We start from the raw sequence: 25,048 nt of genomic DNA on the forward strand, positions 1-25,048 counted from the left end.
CTAATTTATTGTGACGCTGCATTTGAACATTTTGAACCGTCACTTCTAATACTATTGTGACGTTGAATTTAAAATAGATTATTTTCTTCTATTTCTTACAGAATAATGACTTCTGGACAATCTGCCAACATCAGTGATCTGAACTCGAATACCGATGACACTCCACCGATGACAGATTCAACTCCCCTCCAACAAATATGTGAGGCTTATTATGTGCATCCTTCGGACAATGCAACTTCCGTTGGTGTTAACCCCGTTCTTACCGGGCCAGACTATGCTGAATGGGCTCACAGTATGCATGATGCTCTTATCATCAAAAATAAGCAAGGTTTTATCGATGGGTCGCTCCCGAAACCGACGGATCCTGCGCAACTTCATGCATGGATCCGTTGTGACACCATGGTGGCTGCTTGGATATCCAATTCTGTCAGCGAGGAAATCCGACGTAGCACGAGACGTTCGGCTTCTGCTTTTGATCTTTGGAAAAATTTGAAGGAGCGTTTTGCTACGTCTAACGCTACCTACATTTATCAACTGAAGAAAAATATTTCTGCCCTTACTCAGGAGCACCAGACTATTTCAGCTTATTACTCTCAGTTGAAGTCTTATTGGGACGAATTGGATGCTATCATTCCACCCACTTCATGTGCATGCCCTGTTGGCAAAACAACCATTGAATACCATCTTACCTCGCGTACAATTGAATTTCTCATGGGTCTTCATGCACGTTATTCTGCAACTTGCAATAACATCCTTCTAATGGAACCGTTACCTTCTCTGGCTAAGGTATATAATTTGGTCATTCAAGAAGAGCAGAAGAACAAGATCAATGCTCCCTTTGACTTTCATGCTTTCAACGCCAAGATCACGGCCGCTAACAAGCTGAAAGAAAGTGATTTACCTCCCCCGAGAAATAAGCGAATTCGTCCTTATTGTACTAAGTGCAACCTTCATGGACACACTGCTGACACTTGTAACAGAGATGTAATGTGCACTCATTGCAAACGTCTCGGTCACCCTGTTGATCGATGTTATCTTCTCCATGGTCGCCCCCCTCGTCCAGGTGGTGCCCGTAGCACTTTTCAGGGTTCCAGCTCTTCTCCAACTCCAACTCTTACCAGAGAAGACTATGACCGCATTATGGCAGTTGTCAATGCACAGACTCCTTCCAGTTCTGCTATGATGTCAGGTACTTCCCTATCTCATCCTTCTGTTTGGATTGTTGATAGTGGTGCTTCAAACCATGTTTGTTTTTCATTAGATGCTTTTAGCTCTTATGCTTTAGCACCACCATCTTGTTATGTTCAAATTCCCGATGGAGCGTCTTACTTAGTCAAATATATTGGCAGAGTCACTTTTTCTGACTCTCTCTCTATTGACCAAGTTTATTACATTCCTAATTTCAAATTTAATTTGATGTCTGTAAATCAGACTTGTAAATCTTTGAAATCTGGTGTTTATTTTGATTCAACTCATTGCCTTTTTCAGACGATCTCAAATCATCAGGAGATTGGTCGGGCTGATGCTATTGATGGACTCTACATTCTCCGTAGGAATTTTACTGCACTTGCTTTGAATAAGTCAATCGACGTCTGGCACCGTCGACTTGGACATCCTAATTTAGGCCGTTTACGTACTTTATCAGAACGTTTCCCGTTTATTTCGTTTAATAAGATGCATGAATGCGTTGTATGCCCTATGGCAAAACAATCTAAGTTGGTTTTTAATAAAAGTAGTAGTTTTAGTACTTTTGCTTTTCAACTTATTCATGCTGATATTTGGGGACCCTTTCCGGTTCCATCTTTAACCAACAAGCGTTATTTCCTCACACTTGTTGATGACTTCTCCAGATTTACTTGGACATTCCTTATGCAAACCAAGTCTGAGACTAAAACACATTTAAACTTCTTTTTTCAGTTTGTTTCTAAACAATATCATAAGAAGATTAAATCTATATCCTCGAGTCATGAAAATACATTTTCAAACCCGATTGAAACATTTCGTTCTGATAATGGAGCCGAGTTCTTATCCAATGATCTCCAAACTTGGTTCCATTCTCATGGAATTCTCCATCAACGCAGTTGCGTCTCCACACCCGAACAAAATGGTGTCGTCGAACGTAAACATCGTCATTTACTCGATGTTGCTCGCGCTTTGCGTTTTCAAGCACATCTCCCTTTAAAATTTTGGGGGGAATGTTTAAAAACGGCAACCTATTTAATCAATAGAATGCCGACTCCAATACTTTCATACAAATCTCCTTATGAAATGTTATATGATTCTCCACCGGACTACTTAGCTCTCCGAGTTTTCGGTTGTTTATGTTTTGCAACCAATACCAACATCCAAAATAAGTTCGATCCTCGAGCTAAACCTGGAATATTTGTTGGTTATCCGCCTGGGAAGAAAGGATACACCATTTACGATTTAGAGACACACAATCTCTATGATTCCCGGAACGTGCGTTTTTTTGAGGATAAGTTCCCTTTCGCTGAACGTCAATCGACATTCTCTGAACCTACCTCCTTCACTCCGCTTTCATCGAACGCCTATTACTTCAGTCCCATCGACGATACCCACTCGCCTCATCCGGACTTGTATACTCTCCCGTCTTTGGTCGACGACCATTCACACTCTTCCACTGACGCGACCCCCATCCCACCTATTGTGTTAGACTCCTCCTCTTCCGCTGCTTCTTCCTCGGAGGAATCTCCCGAGCTTCCTTCTGACTCTGTTATTCCCTCGCAAGGTATTTCCCCTCTGCAAGGTGCTTCTCCTTCGAAAGAACCTTCACCTTCGAATTCTGACACCACCCCGGTTTCAGCTACTTCTCCCGAAGAACCTTTACCTTCTTCTCGACCAGTCCGTACAACGAGACGTCCTGCCCATCTGGCTGACTATCTTTGTTCTTGTACTACTGCACCTACGACTTCCACCAAATATCCCTTAACTGACTATGTCAGTTTTGAAAAATTCACCCCTTCTCATCGAGCATTTCTTACTTCCGTTGTCAATACGGAGGAACCCACATCCTATTCCGCCGCCAAGGCTTTTCCAGAATGGCGTGCTGCAATGGATAAGGAAATTCAAGCTCTTGAACAAAATCAAACTTGGTCATTAACTCCCTTACCCCCGGGAAAGAAACCAATTGGTTGTAAATGGGTGTACAAAACCAAAAACCGCTCTGACGGATCAATTGAACGTCATAAAGCGCGACTCGTTGCCAAGGGTTATACCCAAGTAGAAGGCATCGATTATCATGATACTTTTGCCCCAGTCGCCAAATTGGTCACTGTTCGTGCACTTCTTTCCGTTGCTGCCATTAAAGATTGGCCCCTCCATCAGTTAGATGTGAATAATGCTTTTCTTCAAGGTGACTTGGATGAAGAAGTCTACATGACTATTCCACCTGGGTTTTCCAGGACTGGTGACCACAAAGTATGTCGCTTGCACAAATCCCTTTACGGATTAAAACAAGCTTCTCGACAGTGGTTTGCCAAATTTTCTACCGGCTTACAAGCTGAAGGTTTTAAACAGTCATCTTCTGATCATTCACTGTTTTGTTTTTTTGATGGTCCGACTGTCATTTACGTCTTAGTTTACGTAGATGACATCATTATCACCGGCAATAATGCCTCGGAAATTTCATCTCTTCAATTACGTCTCGAGAAACGTTTTTCTCTTAAAAACCTTGGACGACTTCAATACTTTCTTGGAATCGAAGTATCTCGTTCCCCAAAAGGCATTTTCCTTTGTCAACGCAAATACACGTTGGACATTCTTCGCGACTCGGGTCTCCTCGGAGCTAAACCAAGTCTTTTTCCTATGGAACAACACTTAAAGTTATTACCTACTGATGGTACGCCATTAGACGATCCAACTTCGTTTCGGCGTCTTATTGGTCGACTTTTATATGTCACGGTGACTCGTCCTGACATTTCATTTTCTGTGAATTACCTTAGTCAATTCATGCAAAATCCCCACTCCAATCATATGGATGCGGCTACTCGAGTTGTTCGTTATTTGAAAGGCACCATGAATCATGGCCTCCTTCTCTCTTCGTCCAGCACTCTAACTATTTCTGGTTTTACCGACTCTGATTGGGCTAGTTGTCCCATCACCCGTCGCTCGACCACCGGCTACTTCACTATGCTTGGTTCAAGTCCGTTGTCTTGGAAGTCCAAGAAACAACCGACTGTTTCCGATCCTCGGCTGAGGCAGAATATCGGGCTCTAGCTACACTCACTGCGGAACTGCAGTGGCTGAAATATTTGTTTCAAGACCTTCGTGTCTCAATTCCAGAACCCTTTCAGGTCTTCTGTGACAATATGGCGGCTATGCACATTGCCGCCAATCCTGTCTTTCACGAACGAACAAAGCATATCGAGATCGATTGCCATTTCGTTCGGGAGAAAATTGAATCTGGTCTTATTAAGACGACTCACCTTCGCTCTGCCGATCAGTTAGCTGACATCTTTACGAAACCACTTGGTTCAGATCCATTTCATCGGTTACTCTCCAAGTTGGGCTTGATTCAGATTCCTTCCCCTGCTCCAACTTGTTGGGGGGTATTGAAGTATATTGAAGAAAAGGAAGATATCTAGAAGATATCTCCCCAAGATAGAAAGAAATACATAATATAGCAATTGTAATTTTAATTGTTTCCTCTTTGTAATATTTCCTTATTTATTATTTCTCTACAAACCCTATTGTAATCTCTATAAATATGTACCCAAGTCTATCAATGAAATCACCTTTGATTATTGTGTCTTCTTCAATTTATTAATTATTACTATGATTTTACGGATTGCCATCTTGTAAGTAAACACAAAAGGCATTTTTGATTCCGTGAAGGATAATTTTTCACCTTTATCACCCGAATATACATGCTTATCATGAGTTATAAGGTTAAAGTGAAATTAAATAAGTGTGAACAAATAAGCCTCTAAGTTTAGTTGCATTATCCTCTTCAATATCTTAAATCTTAAGTTTAGTTTTATCTCGAGGGTTTGATCCAGTATAATTACAAGCGCTGAATAAAGTATCTGTAGTCTAAATGGACGTTAGGGCTCTTTAAGTCTTTGACCTTTTAGTGTAAGTTTCAACTATAGTTGTCAAATGTGTCCACTTCAATGTAAACCCAATAATTTTTTATCTTTGTTTTTGTTGAAAATGCAAACCTAATAGGCCATTCTCATCAAAAAAAAAAAGAAAAAAAAAAAACAATAGGCCAATAGTTTAGATAATCTTATTGAACAAGAAGATCTTATTTATGGACTATAGATTGTCAAATTATTTAGACCAAAAATAAATAAAAATAATATCAATTTTGGTCCATCTGTGTTAGATTATGATTTTTTATTCTTTTTAAAAATTTAAAATTTCAACTTCCCTTTCTCACTGTACATATAACAAAAATTCCAACTAAATAAAGAAATACATTAAAAAAAATCAAGATTTATATATTAGTAGATTCTGTCCAAGACTCCAAGTTCCAACATTTAATATCCATACATATTTTTGTCCCTCTCCTATTCCATTCTAAACCTACTTTCTCAAATACCATGGGTTCAACCAAACCCAAGTGAACATTTTGATTACAGACGAGATTGTTTTATTGACCTGTAAGATTTGTCTCGTGTTTGTTGAAGTATAATATGAATTTATGACCGACATTGTACGTTTGTCTGTCACCTATGGATGCTATTTGACACAAAAACTAGGATCCACCACAAATCTAATATTTATATATATCCGACTCCGATTAGTTAGACTATTTTTCTATCTTAATAGTCCGACCAATGCTACATCAACATTCGGCATGTGATCAGCTGCAATTTTTAGACCAAATAGTATTTATGTTCTCTAACAGACATGGTCTGCTTTACTTTCTTTTGGCACTCTCACTTTGTTAACTCACAGCACTGTCCAAGACTGAACTGAGATAGTGAGAGGTATGTGGATGGTGTTCCATTATTAAATCAGTTTCAGATGAGAATACATCCATGGAAGACTCGCTTTCTCTCTTATGCAGGACGACTTTTATTGCTTAAGTCTGTCCTAGGTAGTATGCTTATTTTCTGGTCGTCAGTGTTTGTACTTCCGAAGCGAGTGTTTAAAGAAATTAATCAGATATTTAATAGGTTTCTTTGGAAGGGCTTGGAGGAGGGTAGTAATAGACCAGCCGTTAAATGGCTTGAGGTTTGCTTGCCGGAGAAAGAAGGTGGATTGGGATTGCGTGATATTGAAACTATGAATCAGGTAATGAATCTGCGACATGTGTGGGATATCATCAGTGAGAAGAATACTCTTTGGTTCGTTGGGTGAAGAAATATTTGATCTGGGGAAAAAACTTCTGGACTATGGAGATTCCAACTAGTTGTTCGTGGTGGTGGAGACGTATTTTGGGCAGCAGAGGTTTGGCTGAAGAGTTAGTCCAGTATCTTATTCATGATGGCCGGAATACCTACTTCTGGAGAGATATTTGGCACCCGTTAGGGTCGTTGCCCGAATATTTCAAAACGAATCAACGATTTGCATCCCAATTAAGAGAAGATGCCCGAGTGTCCGATTTTCTTATTAATGGCAATCGGGTAGTTCCTGACCGAGTTAGCCGTGCTTTCCGTGAGGTGTTTAATGAACTGCAAAATATAGATATGGGGGGTTTAGAGCATGACCAGATAGTATGGAGGGTTACATCTTCAGGTGAATATACAGTAAGGGACACTTATAACGCTATTAGGCGAAGAGGTAATCGACAACCGTGGTCCAAATTAGTTTGGTGTATAGAGGGAGTTCCCAAGCACTCATTTATCGCCTGGATCGCACTTAAGCGAGGTCTGAAAATAAAAGCAAAATTGCGGGGTTGGGGTTTAGAGATGGACGAGCACTGCCCGCTTTGTCATTCTGGAGTGGAGACAGACGAACATCTTATTTCCCAATGTACCTTTTCGATCTTTGTGTGGACAGAACTATTGCTTATGATGGGCATACAACGCAATCACTCAGGTAATTGGGTAAAGGAAATTAATTGGTGTGTAGACACATTTCAGGGTAACTCACTCCTTGGCCGAATGGGAGGACTGGTGTTTACAACATATATTTATTACATATGGAATGAACGAAATAACAGGGTGTTTAGAGGCGAGGAAAGGTCGAACAGGGAGACCTTAAAGGAAGTGATAAGAGCGGTCAAGATTAAAGTGACATCATGGAAACGGAAAGCAACCCAAACGAGCGAGGCATTGCTAATCATGGATCAGTGGAATCTAGCACTCCCACTTACCATGAAATTTGCAACTAGATGTAAATGGAAGGGTCCTGAACTCAGCCAGATTCTTGTAAATACAGATGGCGCTTTTGACTCTTCATATGGAGGGTTTGGTGCGATATTGCGTGATAATAATGGAGATACGATTGTCGCAGCTGCAGCCATTACAATGAGAGAGTCAGTAATAACTCATGAAATGCATGGAGTCCGGTTAGGGCTCCAATTGGCTTTGAAATATGACTCAGGTCAAGATAGCAACAGATTCTTTGCTTACTGTTTCTATCCTGATCACAAACCCAGAGAAACCACCATTGTAGCAGATCAAGAGATTGGTCCGAGAAATCAAATTATTATGGGATCAATTCGAGGAGTGTTCTATTATGCACGTGTATAGGGAAATAAACCAGGCAGCAGATTACCTCTAAAAAATAAAGCCCGCAAATGGAATGATCGAGATGACCCTAGAAGCAATGCTTGAGGAATTAAAGAAGCTAGTGAGAGATTACCAGAGGAGTGTAATTAGAATTAGGCATACTTAATTTGCTGATTGATATGTTTCTTTATAAGTTCTTATTGTTTTATGGCCAGCGCTTCGGGGAAAGCTAAATAGTTTCCGGGGTGTGAAAACTTGGTCAAAAATTGGTCAATTTTGTTTGACAATTTTATTTTGTAAGTTGTTAGAGGGAAATAAAAACATCCACCTCACCTCTTCTCTCTCTCCTCCATCTCATCTCTTCTCTCTGCCCCCTCATCTTCTTGCCACTTCACCGGCAAAGATCGCCGGCCGATCAATTTTCCGGCCGGCGACCTTCAAACATAAAAAATAAAAAAGTTTTTTTTATTTCATCTCTTCTCTCTCTCTATCTAAACTCCGGCGAAGGGGGTTCCCTTCGCCGGAGTTTAGATAGAGAGAGAGGAGATGAAATTTTTTTTTTTGTTAGAGAGAGAGAAGAGATGAAATAATTTTTTTTTTTTTTATGTTTGAAGGTCGCCGGTCGGAAAGTTTGTCGGCCGGCGACCTTTGTCGGTGAAGATGATGAAGTGGCAAGAAGATGAGGTGGCAGAGAGAAGAGATGAGATGGAGGAGAGAGAGAAGAGGTGAGGTGTTGAGAGAGAGGTGAGGTGGAAAATTTCCCCATAAAATATATTTCCCCAGAAAATTTTCAAAATTTTACATATTTCCTTTAGAATTTCACACCCCGGAAACTATTTAGCTTTCCCCAAAGCGCTGGCCTTGTTTTATTCGTCATTTTCTGATTCATTAGTTTTGTAAAAGGGTCGGGCCCTTCAACCCCTTGACAATTTCAAACAAAAAAAAAATATGTGGATGGTGTTCATTTCCACCAACTCATTTTATTTTTGTCATTTTGGTGGTCGTCTTTTTTTTGGACTATTCATCCAAGAAGAAGAAAAAAAGTTTATCCTTTTCATATCCCACACGAAAATGTCTTATAGTGAAAGAAATTTAACCTATAGTTTTCAATTTGTCTTGCCTGATTTTAACTGTACAATATATGTGTGTTAAATATTGAAGTAACATTGGAGGTGCCTATAGCGACGGAAACCTCCGTCCATCAAAATAGGACGAACAATGGAATACTCCAAAACCTTTTAATATTAATTATTTAATTTGATTAGGTTTCGTATTTACATTCATTTTGTACTCGGTCTATTAGGGATGACCAATATGATTTTGATTATTGAACTATTTGGAGATATTAATACGACTTGAATTATGACGTACTCGGACTAATGACCCATTTGTAAATTCAAAAAATGAATTACCTTTTATTCTCAATATTGCGATGCAAGAAAAAAGAGTTATTATTATTTCGATGCTATGATTTTCACATTAAGGTTTAATGTGAAACCACTAATTATATTATTAGACTTTACAAAGAAGAGAACTATAATTTTTCCTGAAATAAAGAAGTCCAATATTTTTACGGAAATAGACTAATAGACGTTAAATAATAGAATTTATGTTAACTAGACTAACTATTAAACTATAAAACAAGCGGGTCGTGACAGCCGCGAAAAGAGCTTTCCTTCATAACATTTGAGTTATAATCGTAAAGCCGATAATTATGATAGAAGGAACAATAATTGGAGGAAGAATATAATAAGCTCAATCATTTTGAATGTTTTTGTAAGGTTATTAAAAATCTTTCTTGGATGGGTTGCCCGGATCCAATTAAATTGGGTCAAACTTGAACATATTTTAGTTTTTTTTTTTAAAGAGAACATATTTTAGTTTAATACCCGAAAAAGATTCATTAAGATCATAATGGTAGATCATTCAATTTAGGTTTTGATCATATCAAGAGTACAAAACATATTCAATGACTTTTAATAAGTGAATAATACTTAGTGATGATCTCAATCGATTAGAGGTCAATTCAAAGTGAAGTTAGGTGCAAAAGTGATTTTTTGGTGAGTCGGTTTCAGTTGCTTTATATAGACAAACAAACTCTTCCTTCATCACATCAAAATACTAAAATCCAACTATATTATAGGAATTGAATTTCATATCACCCATGTGAAGATGTTTTTCTTTAGATTCTTGCCAATTTACAACATTGCCTTATTCTCTTCAACCAAGTGGAATGAACTTAGCTATATGGGTAGGTAATATATGCTAGTATTATTTTTCCTAGGTTAGAATTTATGCACCAACACCAACCGATCCTCGTTCTATAAACTGTTTTCATGGGGAAGTAAGGAGGCGATATTACGTACTTGAAAGCGTTTCTTCCGCTAAGATTTTGATTTTAGAGTGGAAAGAAATGACAAAAGAATGGTCTTGTTTATTCTTCTTTGAAGAGTTCACGACCGATAATCATTCTCCGTATCTCGCTAGTTCCGGCTCCAATCTCAAACAATTTGGCATCTCGTAGAAGTCGGCCTGTTGGGTATTCATTCACATATCCATTCCCACCTAGACACTGGATAGCCTGCCACCACATTCAACATAGAAGGAGAAAACGTTAATAAACATTTGATTGAATTTGTTAAAACTCCTATTCTAATTATGTGTTGTTTGTAATTCTAATATAATGACCATCATTGGAACTAAAAGAGCTTGACAGTTGAAACCTCAGTTAGAAAAGGAATGACGAAAATAAAATGCGTGGGAAACCCATTTCCAAGGTTTGTTCTCATAGGGGTTAGAAAGAACGCTCCTCGCCGAAAAGATAGTTGTACTCTTAACATTATCTTGTGTGTGTAAAAACTGTAATTATAAACTTTCCAATTTAAGACTTACTTGTAGGGCCACTTGGGTGGCATTTTCAGCTGCTAAAAGTATAACTCCCGCGCAATCCTGAAAATTCGTACCCAAAACAACGCTAACTCATATCTAATGCTAGTTCATCCAGGTAGAGCCAAGCTACTCTATAAAATCATAGAATTAACAGATAAAATGTTGATACTCAAACCTTTCGGTCGGCGAAGCCATTATCACAATCCCTTGCAACAGAATATACAAAAGACCTGTAAAACACCAAGAATAACTAGTTGGTGTGAGGAGAATAATTGGGGGTTAGAAACAATTACACATCATAAGATCATAAAATGTTACCTTGAAGATTGCAGAGAGGTATACATATCGGCTATTTTTCCCTGTACTTCGAGAAACCGACAAAAAATTATAATGGGTAAGGGAAATCTTGGAATTAAGTCTACAAGTATTTTGATTGAATCCCGAATTTGAACCTGTATAAGTTGGAATTCTCCTATTGGACGACCAAATTGTTCTCTCTGGCGAACATAAGGAAGAACAGCGTCAAGGCATGCCTGCATAAGACCAAGTGGCCCTCCTGCCAGAACTAGTCTCTCCAAATCAAGCCCTGACATCATAACGTAAACTCCTGAAAAAAAAAATTTATAACATAGAAATTATTGAAGTATCCATTGTCCGTGATCACAAAACAGTCAGACTGGTATGGAATTGCCGGGTAATATATATATATATATAGACGCCAGAGAACTTAATAACAAAGGATCACTTTGGCTTTGGTGCTGAAGTATATTAGTATTATCACTTGGATTCAGATTCAGAGATCTTGTTAAAACTAATACCTTTTCCTTCCTGCCCAAGAATATTTTCTTCCGGAACGAAGCAATTTTCAAAAACCAACTCACACCTGTTTAATTTTGACGAGTATAACATCAAAATAGTGTCAAACTGTCAATGATAAAGCGAAAAAGAGAAATAGACTATCGTGGCATGAGCAGAGATTACTTACGTATCACTTCCTCTCATTCCAAGTTTGTCTAATTTTTGGGCTGTGCTGAAACTGCAACAACAAATTCAACCAGATAATTTAGCACTAACATTTACCCAATTTTATATGTGATTTGTTTTTTAGTTAATTGTGTTTGCGCAGTGCCATAACCTTCTGGCTTCCAGCAGGAGTCTATATGGGGCCGGTAGGGCAAATTTTTATTCTTTTTCCATCCCTACCTCCAACACGTTTGGCTTACACCATGGGTCCAAGGCATAATACCGACAATAGGAGTGTGAATTCGGTGTCTAGTTAGCATTGCTTTTGTTATGGGCTCTAACCGAAATGTCCCTTGAGAAGGTCGTGGTGATGACTGGTCGACTGGAGAGTAGGTGTAACTAAGCTGAGCCTGTTTTCCCTTATAACAAATCTGAAGTTTTGGAACTACCAACGACGATTAGAAGGCTAGGAAATAAATACCCTGGCATTCCCTTCTCAATAATAAATGCTGTGATTCCTTTTGATCCTGCTGTTATGTCTGTTTTCGCATAAACAACCTGTTACAAATACCAACATCAGTGACAAACAAGCGGGAAAGAAGTACCAAAACAATGTCGCACGTAAAGAAAGCAATTCCTTAACCAAGCGAGTTAAAAAATCCGCATAACTAATATCAACGCTAAAAATCTGCTCGAACACAAAATGATAAGCAAGGTATTTCTCCGGGTGACACCATATAGTAAGATCCAAAAGATACACCAGTGTTCTTTCTAAAAAAGGGTATACTAACCTTCCCCTGTTTCACGCTACATGTTTACAGAAAGAAGGATATGCCTAGAGAATGACGGGTAGCCAGACATTTAAATTGTAAAGACCAGACGAACTAATCAAGTTTAGAAATCTAGAATCTTATGATGGATTTCGATGACTCTGAGGGCTCACATTTTCCTCAGACACGGGGAGAGCTTAATTCGTAACTATTTCAATAATAAAACTCAAAGAGCTGCGACAAGGCATTTGTCATGATAATACATCTATATAAGATGAAGCTGCAATTAGAACAAACAAATGAAAGGATCTATGTTCGGCAAAAGTATCTTTGAAGATTCAAATAAAATCAAGACTTCAAGAGGGTGTTAGTAAGCAGACCAATGTCTGAGCAACTGGACCATTGGTGCACCACATCTTGTTCCCGTTTATAACATAACCACCATCAACACGCTCCGCTTTGCATTTCATGCTCACAACATCAGAACCAGCTGCTCATTCACAAACATATTAGAACCCATTCGGGAAAAAATAATCTGGAAAGAACTACGACATTAGTTAAGACAGGCTAATTCAGAATACAAACAAGGACGGGAATCAATTATACGTTACCATTGGGTTCACTCATTGCCAAAGCTCCTACATGCTCCCCACTGATCAGCTTCACATTGGATGAATAATTCATAAATTAGGCCACATCACGAGATATAATACTAGCCGAGAAACATAAAGTATTGAAAATACAAAAATCTTGATTTAGTAGAGTAGAAAGGCATCATCTTAAAGTAGAAAATTATTAGCTTCATATTGAATGATAAAAAGTGATTCATTGAAGTTTGATTGATTTAAAATCATCTCCGACATAGAAAAGTTGAAGGTTTAAGTAACATCGAAACAGCGTTACCTTTCTTAGATATTTCTCTTTTTGAGCTGGGGTGGCATGCCTCACCTACGAACCATTAAATCATGTCAATATAATCAATTAGGTTTTATAAATAATAGTGTTGTATGAAGCTGAAGTTATAACTTTTACCAATTGGTTAATACACAAGTTTGAATGAGCACCATAAGAAAGGCCAACTGCTCCAGAAGCACGACTAATTTCTTCCATTGCTATACAATGGTATAAATAACCAAGACCAAGTCCTCCAAATTCCTCTACAAGATAAGTTCAAAGTTAAGTCATACAGAAACCTAATCCGATGGTAGATCTCAGCCCGACGAATATTTTATGAATATTAGCAGATATGGGGTTAAATCTTGAACGCCGGATCTGTTCAAAACGGACAAACATACCTGGTGCAGTGATGCCATGGAGATTAAAATCTCCCATGAGCTTCCATAAGTTAACCTCCTGACGAGAAAACACGAAAATGTTTTAAGATTAATCTAGAAAAACTAAAGAAACAAGTAAACGGGCGAAAGGTGAGAAACTAGTTTTTTTTATAATACCTTTGGAAAATAGTTTGTCCTGTCGATTTCCGAAGCATGGGGAGCGATATTTTCCTTTGCAAACTGTGCAACGCTTTCTTTAAACTACAAGCATCGTAAAATCGTACCATCAAAACGCCATTAATGAATTTTTTGTATAATTAGCTTAGGTGTATAATAAGAAAGATGAATACAAAAACAAAATAATGAAAAATGATTATCAAAATATATACTGTTTTCGAACATTTGGATGTCTCTAAAAATTAAACAAGATTATCACACATATTTGGCATATTAAAATGATATAAATAAGAAATTAATCCATGAACTATTGTCAAATACTCAAATGATTACTAAGAATCTTTGAAATTGAACTTAAGATCATAATTAATAAGCTGGAAGAGTTAATTAACCCAACATTACTAAAACTAATTAAGCACTATCCTGCCTAAAAATTTGATAGAATTAGAAAAATTAACAGCTAAAATCAATTTTTTAAAAAACTAAAGAATCCATAAATTATTCTCAAACCCAGTAATTCTTATCCTCCAATCTTCATTTATCCAAAACCAAATCATAATCCATCCACAAATGTCAGAAAATTGTTCTCCAAACAATCTAATACACATGTCAATTTTGATAACAAACACACCAAAAAGTATCAAAATCTAATGGGTATTTCAAAATCAAACCTAATGGGTATCTCCAAAATCAAATTAACTAGTGATCAAACAAAAAAATTAAGTAAAGTTTAAGTAAGATTATTACCTGTCTCTGGGTATCATCAAAGAGTAAAGAAGTAGAAAAACAACATTTCTGTATTTGTTTCTTGAAGAGTGATGAAGTTAGAAACTTGACTGGAAATAATCTGTGCATCTTCAGCTAGTTTAAGAGAAAATAATTTTATCAAACAAGATATTCAATCTAAGTATATTAGAGAATAATTTCAGTTGCTAGTAAAAAATCTTGTTTAGGTAAGAACCCTAAAAATGGAAATCTGTCCCATGTATTTTCCAATAAAAATAGAAGTGATGAATATGGAGAAAAAAGATGGCATCATGTATAGGGACCCCTAGTTGGTATAAAGGGGCACCAAGAAATTTAGCCTTTTGATTTAGATGCCCTTATACCAATGGGCAGAGAGCATCTCCAACATCACCCCTCATTTTTGTTCTCTTCGCAAAAACGCCCCATCATGTGAACACGTTGCTTGTCATTGTCGTCGTCACCATCTTCACTTTCATCATTTTTCATCTTCTTTCTATCCTCTTTCAAATTTCCCCCACCATCTTTATTTTCTCTCATTCTTTATCTCTCTACCAACCAAGGGAGGAATCAGAGGTGGCGACCCATACTTGCAGTTAGGGGTGACATTCCGACTTGTAAGATATGGATAAAAAGCTAAATATATCGGAGACAATCAAGATGGGTGTATGCTTAGTCCATCACCAACTTATTACGAGTTCAAATCCCCTTTTCCCAATTTTCGAGTTTTAAATTCTATTTTTATATTAATTCCATATTAGCCCTTAAATTATATATATTCACTTTTAATCCCAAGTTATGCCCCTACTTCTCCACCTAAGTCCTTTTTGACCATTTTTTTTGTGCCAAGTCAAGTTTTATTTATCTTGTTAGGTTCCATCCATTTTATGTTTTAGTTATTTTTTTGTCCCCAAATTACCAATGATTACATACACTATGAGCTATTGAAGTTAATTTTTCTTGGGATCTGTTTGTTATGACGGAAATTAGGGATGAGAAAGTGTTTCTGTGGAAAAGTCTATTTTCTGTTGTCTAGTTAGATAAACAAGGTGTTAAATTATATTTATATTTCACTTTTAATCTTGTTATGCCCCCTACTTGTCCCTTAAGTCTCTTTTGACCATTTTTTTGTGCTAAGTCAAGTTTTTTGTTAGGATACATCTAATTTATGTTTTAGTTATTTCTTTGTCATCAAATTACCAATGTTCACATACATTATAAGTTAATAAAATTGATTTTTCTTGCAATTTGTCTGTTACGTGGGAAAATAGAGATGAGAAAGTCGTTTTCGCGATAAAGTCGATTTTCTGTTGTTTAATTAGATAAACAAGGTTGAAAATTGATGTCTCATGAGAAAAAAATGAAGGAAAAAAAGCCTGAAATTTTTCTCACTCTCCACATGTCAAAACCGTGTTCCCATGTTCTATCTCTTCCTCTTTCACTTTCACTTTCAGTTTTGATTTCTCTGTCTTCACTTTGTAGATAAATTTTATTTACTCAGATGAAAAATAAACTTAATTTGAAACAAATATCTATTTGGATCAAGAATCGTACGACGTTCGTAGCACCCGAAGAGTTTTCTGAATTCAATCCCTCTGAGTTGAATCCCTCTTGAAGAATATGAATATGTCGATCCACCACCAGTTTTGATTTCTTAGTCCTAAATTTCTAGATATATTTTAATTATCCAAATTAAAAAGGAAAACTAATTTGAAGCAATTACCTACTTGGATCAACAATCATACGATATTCATAACAACCACAAAGTTTTCTGAGTTGAGTCCCTCTTGAAACGATGAATATGTCGTCCCACCAGCTCCAGCTCCAGCTCTACCACCACCACCGACGAATCTCAAAGAACCATTAGATGACCGATTTGATGAACCCCCCACCAATTTTCGACTCAGAAGCCAAGTTTCTTGACCAACTGAACTTTTTTTCTGGGGAATTATTAGCTATATGAACACCTCTAGTATTACCGTAGACAACATCCCTGAAACTACAAACTACAAATTGAGCTACATGTTTCCTATGATGGATCATGAACTTGTGTACTTTCGATGTGTTTACAGGTTAGAATACTCTTGATTTGGTCTCCAGATGATGGTTGTTTTGGATTTCAAATTCTCTTTCGCTTTGGGGTAGTATTACTTTTTCGATGATGATCAGGTGTAACGAAAGGCGCTGACTATAATATCGTCAAGTGGCTTTAGAAATTCCCCTCATGTTTTCTTATGCCATACTGAACAAAAAAATTAATTTTGGTCAGAAATACTTCAGAAAAAATGATTTTCACATCAAATATTTTCCCACGTAGCAGTAGACCCAAGTTCTTTATGTTTGAACTGTTAACAAAAGTTTACATATCCGATAAACAATTACTATTTAAATACTACTTGTTAGTGCATATACGTTAGAGATGAAAATTTTGCTCTCTAAGCACTTTTAGGTTGGTCCGAGAGTAACTTTAAATCCTGGCTTTGCCCTTACTGCCAACAATAGAAGAATTTGTTTGTTCTTTGACTAATTGACAATGGAAAGAGGAGAAAGAGAAAGGAGAGAGATTTTAGGTTTTTGTAGAGGTGTGGGGTCAAACATAATAAAGAACCCAACGTGAATCCTTAAATACGATATAGGAAAATTATGAAGCGAAAGTGGTGTAGTTGACAAAGGACAAAAGATTTGATGTCCCTCTAACGAACTACGAGGTCCCTAAACAAGGCAACAAACTAATGAATTCATATCGTTTACCCCATACAGCCAGCTAACTCTGCTGATTTGTACGTGAGTGTTGAGATATGGATGTGACTCAGCCCTTGTTTCTCTCTCTCTAGGCCGGCGGATAATTACGTTACGGAATTGATCTCTTCATGAATATCCCACGTTGAATAAATTAATTAACACCCCTAGAATTTCATGATATTGCTCAGTTACTCGCTAATGTTTCTAGCTCTAGATTAAGGTTAAAAGGTCATTCCTTTGGCAAAACATGGAAATTCACCAATTGGTTTTCTTTTTGTTTCTCCAAATGGACCAAATCCGAACTACTTTAGTTTTTTTTTTCTTCAAATCTTGCTCTTTCTACTCTTCCGACCACACCACTACCACAATTTCACTCTCTTTCACTTAAATCTCCATATCTCCTTCTACTTTCATTGCTATGGTTTTGCGAAAAATTTCCTTCTTCACAACCCCTTCATCTGAGACGAAAGCAGAGAGTACCAGACGGAAACTTCGCGGATGGTTTTAGGTGAAACCCTCTTCTAGAGTTTTCTGACCTTAGGTTGCATGGACGAGGACGACCAACCATGAGACCGGCTATGAAACACTTGAGAAGGATTTACTGAAAACTCTTCGGTTTTAGGGTTTCAAACGAAACCTGCCAGGAGAGTTTCGGATGAAACCCATCCCATTCGTCTAAGACAGAACAATGTTCCGAAGAAGAGAACTATTTCCTTCATTGTGCACCAGAAAATTTGACTACAATTTTCCAATAAAACTTTGTATCCAAAAGATTTTATTTCTCCAAAAGGACGGCCATGTTAAAATCTCATAATAAATATCGTATAGTTATTGTCTCTACTCCGTTGTTAGGACTTACGTCTAAGAGCAACTGTTGGAAGCTCAGCCAAAAGACACTGACATCCCTGATTTCCCACCTATAGTCTAAGGCTTCTTCCACGTACAACTCGTACTTGGAGTACCTCAGTTACCTACAGCCTTTGCGATCGAAGCCCTCGCTTTGACACCACCTAAGCTAAGGTAATCCAACCCCAAGCAACCTAAGAGCAAAAGATGGAAAAATCTCAACTACAAAAAGTAATGTGTGAGATTGGAGCACCAGAGGAAAGATGGAAAAACCCCAAACAACCTAGGGTGGTTGTCATTTTCTTTGTTATACTAATCTTAGATAAGTTTCATTTACTTCACTTTACCTAATATTCTTTGAAGTAATTGATTGACTACCCACCATTTTGTACATAAAGAAACAGATTGGAGCAAACATGGCTAGACAATAGGTCCTCTGGTTCAATTTTCCTTTTCCATGTAAAACTACAAGCATCATTAAATTATTATAGAGAAATTATTGCAGTAAAACTAGAGTTTGGATTCATCATATAATGATTTGATTTATATGACCTTTCGAGGTTATGAGCCAACGACATTCGAAGAGACTGTTTGCTAGCTAGGAGATCCGTTCCTCGTGTTCTTCAAATTCTTCTTCAGCCATCAGTTTCTAAGTACTATTCTGCTGTCGGATTTCTTCCTGTGTTTGAAGGACTGGTGGAAGAGGTGAAGTTATTTGAATTACCTGCAATTCATACATATCACATTTCGTGCTAGTTTAACCAAATGAGGAAGGATTTGTAGTTTTGTCTGATGTAACATTGATTTTGGCAGAAAAGAAAATCTGTGAATCGGATATAGAAAAAACGGGACTGCTACATGCACAAAATCTTTGACAAAATTCTCAACTTAATGATTCATTTTCATTAAAAGACAAAAGTTGATCAAAGTTTGACTTTGATCCGGACCGTTCTTTTAGAATTTTGTCAAGAATCTTGTCAAAGATTCTTTGTACACTTAGCATTTCCCTAGAAAAAAAGTTATTTAACAGATTACTAATGGGACTGTTAGTTAGAGGCGAAACAGACGATTGGTTCAAGCTATGGCCCCAAATCCAATGGGTCGAGTTGGGGGCAAAAGGGAATTAGCTCAAACGAGAATGTAGTACTAAAAAACCATCACTTTTGTCAAATTCATTAGTCTTCAGTCACTAGACTCCAGACAAAAGTCGCAACCCCATATTTATTTTTTCTTTTCATTTACAACTACTTGAAGAAAACCAACATCTGATCTGATGTCTGTTATTTTAAATTTTATCCGAATTCAGAACATATGAAAAGTCGCTTTAAAATATTTGAACTTCGCTCACAAATATTCTAGTTTATATTGATGCTTACCTCATTAGTGGTTGGATGGTGAAGAGCTAGCTGATGAGCATGTAAATAATAACCGCAGTCTCCAGGAACAGGCCTTGTAGGCCTCTCGTAACCCCTACAAAACCAGAATTCCGACATCGAAACATTATGTAAGAAGATAAGGAACAACCAATACGTGACAGCATAAGAAAATTGAGTGGATTTTGAACAGAGAAACATGAATCTGAGCTATGACTTCGGTTAATAGCTTAATACATGTACGGTATCTTCTCTTTCTGTAATTGTATCTACGCAAAGGGCAGACTCCATTTTTTTATATGCAACGTTGCTATATCCAAGTTTTACGTTCGCATTTTAAGGACATCCTAGTCCCAAGGCAAATCAAATGGCACTTTTTAAATAGTTAGAAATTGACTTACCCTCAATAGCTACTGATGCTTGATTTCACTACTATATGACAGACTACCACGAAGATAATGACATGCTTTTAAATTGAGTTGCTGATGTATGTGTGTGTGTGTGCGTGTGTAGATATAGGTTGTATCAACAACCTATGCATGGCCTTTCGGTCTCAAGTAACTAGTGGGATTCAAGTTTCATAATGTCTAATTGGGATGCGATTCTTGCATAATTGTCATATTAAGTCTTTCTGGGGGTTTCTGCTGTGTGCATGTGCCATATTAGCTTGCAGAGTGCTTGCATTTTTGTTATTCTTTACTTTTTGGCCACATTAATAACATTTTGCATGGCCATGAGAGCTGTTTATGTCGAGTTAATAGTCATTCAGATCACTTGCGGTTATCGTAGTCACGTGAACAATCTCGGTATAAATGATAATAAAACTTTCCGTACCCATCTTCTGCATAATTATGGTTCACAGATTCGGAACCGATGCAGTTGGGAACCCCACCAGCGAGATATAGAGGATCTCCTGACAAAGAACAAGAACAACAAAACATTAGTTTCGGTAACACACAAAATTAAAATTTTTGAAGAATTGTTGTTAACATTTGACTTGTAACCAAAAAATATTTATGGTTCAAAATAAAATCATAAATCAAGTCATCCCCTAATAAAATTTTTTAACATAAAAGAAGTTTAGTCAATAGTAGATTTCTTTTTTTTAGATTTACCCAGTAGTGGATGCCCTATGAAGGACAGATGAATACGAATTTGATGCGGACGTCCTGATTGAATCTCAACCTATACAAATAAGGTATGAAGACAGAATCATTAGAAGTCGATAATAAATGATATTCCTCCACAGAGAACTGAATTTTGCAAGAACCTTCACTATATATAATCCTAGTCAATCAAACAAATGCAAGAACTAATTAGGAGATTGAGTGATTCTATGATGTTAAGGATTCATTGACAGAGGCTGCATGGCTCAAGAAGCTCCATTGCTATCAAAATTGTTTGACGCATTTAGCCGGCCAATATTCAGAAAAAGATTATAAGAAACTAAGTGTGGTTGATCTCCTGAACGTAGTGCTGGAGGGTGTTTTCTTAAGGTTGTGAGTTTCATACACTAAAAGGAGACTAACTATTATATCCTTAAAAACCACTTTGTTATTTCGTAGAAACCAACAATCTTCTCGTTTATGAGCTGGCATTTGTCGTCTTCAGTTCCACTACCCAGCCAAACAGGTGAATAACGTATTTACATCTGTAAAATGATAGTTAATACAGCTCCATTTTTATTCATATTTTAGTTATTATTTTACGAGCCAATGTATGCCAGCTAGTACGCTATAATGTTATATACTTATGTCCAACTATATATACCAGAAATTTGCAAAAAAGTAGTGTAAATATTCACAGCCGTTTCTCAAACTAACATATTCACAGCCTTTCCAGTCCAATTCATGTAACAGATATAAAGAAATAGTTAACATGCTAGTACTTGAATAAACACCAAAAAAGTCTAGCAGAATCCTACTTGTAGGTTTCCTTTCATTGCTACATCCACGAACCACATTCAGCCTGAATGTCGTTCCGGCATAGTTCTGTATTCGGCCGATTCTTCAGGAAAGAATTATACTTGTACTGGGTTAATCAAAGTTCAGTTTATACAGAGTCAGCTAATTGAGAAATGCATCATCCATTTCAAGCCTTTTTTTTCCATCCTACTAGAGAAATACATGCATTCTAATACCACAACATCATGTTTTTGTGTGGACATCACTGTTATGTGATGCTGTCAATAGCTAGGTTTGAGAGTAAGCTTGTTCATATGCATTTTATTACACTTAAACACATGAGATCTCTCACCTTAGAGAAGTCTCTTCCTTTCTTTAAATAATGAACCGAGAACAGCAAAAGACACTGTTCAAGACATGGGTACCTCTTAAACTAGGCAACAAAAGTTATGGCCAGCGGTCCAGCAACTCAAGGGATAAACTAATAAACAGAAGCATGATCATACAAAAAATAATATGACATAGATCATGGCATGCTCATACATTTGACAACTAGAGCACCTGGACCAACGTGTTGTTTCCTTGAACATTTCTCTCCAGAACTTTAACTTTGCTCAAAGCAGGTTTCCCTAGTTGAATCACAACAAAGCAACAGAAAAGGAAAATATTGTTATGAATTTGAACCAATGATGATAAAGGATTGGTCATAACGATGAAAGAACATAGAAATGTATCATAAAGAAAATCAATTTGAGGTTTTGAAGTGTCATAAAACTTGCAAAATGATAACATAATTAAGTGGAAATAAACTAGAACCTGATGAAGAAGCAATATAAAGCCCTTTAGCTACTCCAGGATACCGCATTGTTCCTATAGGCTGGTTTATGACAACCTACAAGACAAAATAACGCTCAACTTCTCCACTCAAAACATCTACATGATTGTGTCAGATAACTAAATAAAAAATGTAATCAACACTATACGGTATATCAACAAGTAAGACGTTTGGGTGGAAATATTACTAATCCAAAAGCAAACCACCTATACGTTGAAGTGAACTAATCAGAACGAGAGAAGAAAATATGAAGGATTATAAGATACGAATTCAGAATTAGTTTTGGCCTTTTCAGTACTGGCAACTGTCAAAGTGGTAGTTATTTTTCTTTTCTTTTTCAAAAAGGCAATAATTTATTAAAGGTTTGAAGGCAAAGAATGATTACAAGTAACGGAAAATATCAAACCAGTGAATAGCTCCCGAATGAAAGAAGACTCCTCACACGAGGAAGGTGCCGCAGTTGGGCAGTAGCAGGCAAACATAATAAAAGTATGGCAAAAAAGATAATTTCCTAGCTCTGTGTTTACCTCATCCTTGTCGAGTATCCTTGTGGCCAATGCTCGATATATTTTTGAAATTTTTCTCATTGTATTAACCTCCGGGTTCGTATCTGTATAGTACATTAGGCAATGAAATAGTAGTTCAATATAATTCCGTCAAAGGTAACAATCTACATACCACTAACAAACTAGTTAAAGATGTACTAAGATGTTTTCTTGTTACCGTTTCTTGAACAAAGTGATGTTCCATCGGCAAAATATGCAGCTAAGCGAGTTTTTGCGAGCTTTGTCTTTGCACAAAGTAGTATTCCTAAGAGAAAAACAGCAAGAATGAAAACAACATTTTAGTTGAATGATGGGCTTCCCACAAACTGGGCATCTCTAACTTGAAGACGGCAGGAAAGCCAAAACAATAAAGAGGAAAAACGATATTAAAGCCTAATCCCTTATATCCACACCTGATGTGCCTCTTCCCAAACGATGAACAGGGACAGGATGTGATTCTTGTCTGCTCAATACACCAGAAGAACTATCTTTTCCTGTCCTCCATTGAAGCTGCGTTAAAACCGTCCTTTGCTGGAAAAGTCCCCCAGGCAAAACTTGCAAACCAGAAGGCTTATTTAAAGCAACCTGAGATTGGATAATCAAATTCGTGTTTCCTAAATAAACAAAATTATGATCACAATAAACTTAATCCAACTAGCTAGTCATTATCAATATTTACCAGATGATCATCTTCAAATAGAACCTCTAGCAAGTATGGTGTATCCGGTTCTTTCCAAGGAAGCCGGTGATATGCAAGTTCGGAACCACCTCTATAACAGCCAAAATCATAGTTTAGTTAATCAAGAACTTGTATTTCCAAGACTGGTGGTGTTTCTTTTTCTTTAGCGTCTGAATCCGAGTCATATAGATCATTTACATATTCAATATCAAAATTTCAAAGATCTGGTACTTCTTCCTAGAGTTAGATCCTTTAAGTGACTATAGGTATATACAATTAATTATAAATCAAGGCTGAATTCCATATGAAGATCTCAGTTATCCGCCCTGACATAAAGTCCAGATTAAGTGGTGTTTGTTTCTTCTCATTGTCTGAATCTGACTTGTCTGACTCAAATGGACCCAAATCAAACAATTTAGACGAGTCGGACAAAAACAAACATTCTAAAGTCTGACTCGAGTCAATTCAAACAAAAAATAAACACAGCCTCGCTTCGTTCCATTTGATAATCCGAAGCTCAATGATTCTACATAATTCAAAATTTTGATTCAGATTCCTACCAAGAAAAAGTAAATTACCACCTCAAACTGCAAAAACAAAAATCGAAGTTTTTTAAATTATCAACTACAACAAACCTTAGTATTGTATCAGGATCTTTTACAACTTCACCATCAATCTTTATCTACACAGACAAAAAAAAATGGTTTTAACCTAATATGTAATATTTCTATACAACAAATATAGCATTATAAATCAACAGATCAATCAAGAAAACTAAGTAATCAAATTACCTGTCCATTTCGGATTCGGTGTAACCAACTACATAACAAAAAGAGAATCATTGAAATAAGAGATTAGCTAGGTTTTAGATACAAGTGAAGAAAGAAAAGATGTGTAAATGATGAAGATTGAAGAAGAGTGAGTAAAAGAAGGTGTTAATGTTACCCTTGATATGGAGCTGAACTGCTATATTTATTGGAGTAGAATTGAATCAGTGTCGAAGCTGTTAATAGGAATTCGTTTTGTTCATTTATTGATCAGATAGTAAGAGTAAGAGAGAGAGAGAGAGAAAGAAAAAGTATAGAGAGAGAGAGATACCAGTGTTTGTGGATTTTACGACGTCGGTGTAGGTCAAGCCGTCGTTGAGATCAGGCCATGGTGCTCCGAATGTCTCTAATGGTGGTGGCGCCTCTTCTTCTCCAACAACACTTGACATTCTACTGCTTAAGAGAGAGAAAGAGGTCAAGCACTTGTGGCCCAAGTGCTGGCAAGTCGTCTATAGACTATAGTATTGACCTGAACTCTAAAACCTCAAAATCCCGAGGTCCCATGTTCACTGTTGGTGTTGGTGTTGGTATTAATGGTTATTGAGTTTGAGTGGTTAAAGGTATAAATATTACTATAAGTTCGTTAGATTTTAAGCTCTTTAATATGTTGTTGCGATTTTTTTGAGTTGTAGTTTAACTTAGATCTTTATCGTATTTATCACATCTTGATGAGTAAATGTTTGTAGAGAAGTTTTAAAGGTGATGTATTTTTCCCCTAAAGACTTGATCATAACAAGTTGACCAAGTTTAGTTAGAGGCAATATCATCCCTTTTAATCTCCGGCAAAAGTCGTCAGTTGGGAATTCAAAGACTGTGAGCTACAGGAATTCAAAGAAA

General features: G+C 36.9%; 2 protein-coding genes across 2 annotated transcripts; both read right to left on the reverse strand.

Annotated features, from left to right (window-relative positions):
• Positions 1-9,762: 9,762 nt before the first annotated feature.
• IVD (isovaleryl-CoA-dehydrogenase) lies at positions 9,763-14,750 on the reverse strand. The gene is made up of 15 exons (XM_086654683.1): positions 14,464-14,750; positions 13,717-13,800; positions 13,561-13,618; positions 13,298-13,422; positions 13,169-13,213; positions 12,877-12,925; positions 12,646-12,755; positions 11,977-12,053; positions 11,518-11,568; positions 11,351-11,415; positions 10,985-11,139; positions 10,851-10,891; positions 10,708-10,762; positions 10,536-10,592; positions 9,763-10,224 (listed from the first exon to the last, which is right to left on the reverse strand). The coding sequence occupies exons 1-15, from the start codon at positions 14,569-14,571 to the stop codon at positions 10,078-10,080; spliced, it is 1,227 nt and encodes a 408-aa protein (XP_086510809.1). The 5' UTR covers positions 14,572-14,750; the 3' UTR covers positions 9,763-10,077.
• Positions 14,751-18,366: 3,616 nt separating this feature from the next.
• On the reverse strand, positions 18,367-24,739 carry LOC147568241 (Pseudouridine synthase family protein). Its single transcript, XM_086654684.1, has 14 exons — positions 24,483-24,739; positions 24,330-24,387; positions 24,176-24,203; positions 24,020-24,066; positions 23,385-23,475; positions 23,119-23,290; positions 22,884-22,970; positions 22,688-22,770; positions 22,142-22,217; positions 21,887-21,954; positions 20,537-20,606; positions 20,256-20,334; positions 19,425-19,518; positions 18,367-18,772 (listed from the first exon to the last, which is right to left on the reverse strand). Exons 1-14 carry the CDS (start codon positions 24,598-24,600, stop codon positions 18,698-18,700), a joined length of 1,146 nt encoding a protein of 381 aa, XP_086510810.1. The 5' UTR covers positions 24,601-24,739; the 3' UTR covers positions 18,367-18,697.
• Between the last annotated feature and the right edge of the window lie 309 nt (positions 24,740-25,048).

This window comes from Eschscholzia californica, unplaced genomic scaffold (assembly GCF_041429995.1).
Source record: "Eschscholzia californica isolate CP2 unplaced genomic scaffold, dmEscCali1.0.p SCAF_1, whole genome shotgun sequence".
Classification (NCBI taxonomy): Eukaryota; Viridiplantae; Streptophyta; class Magnoliopsida; order Ranunculales; family Papaveraceae; genus Eschscholzia; species Eschscholzia californica.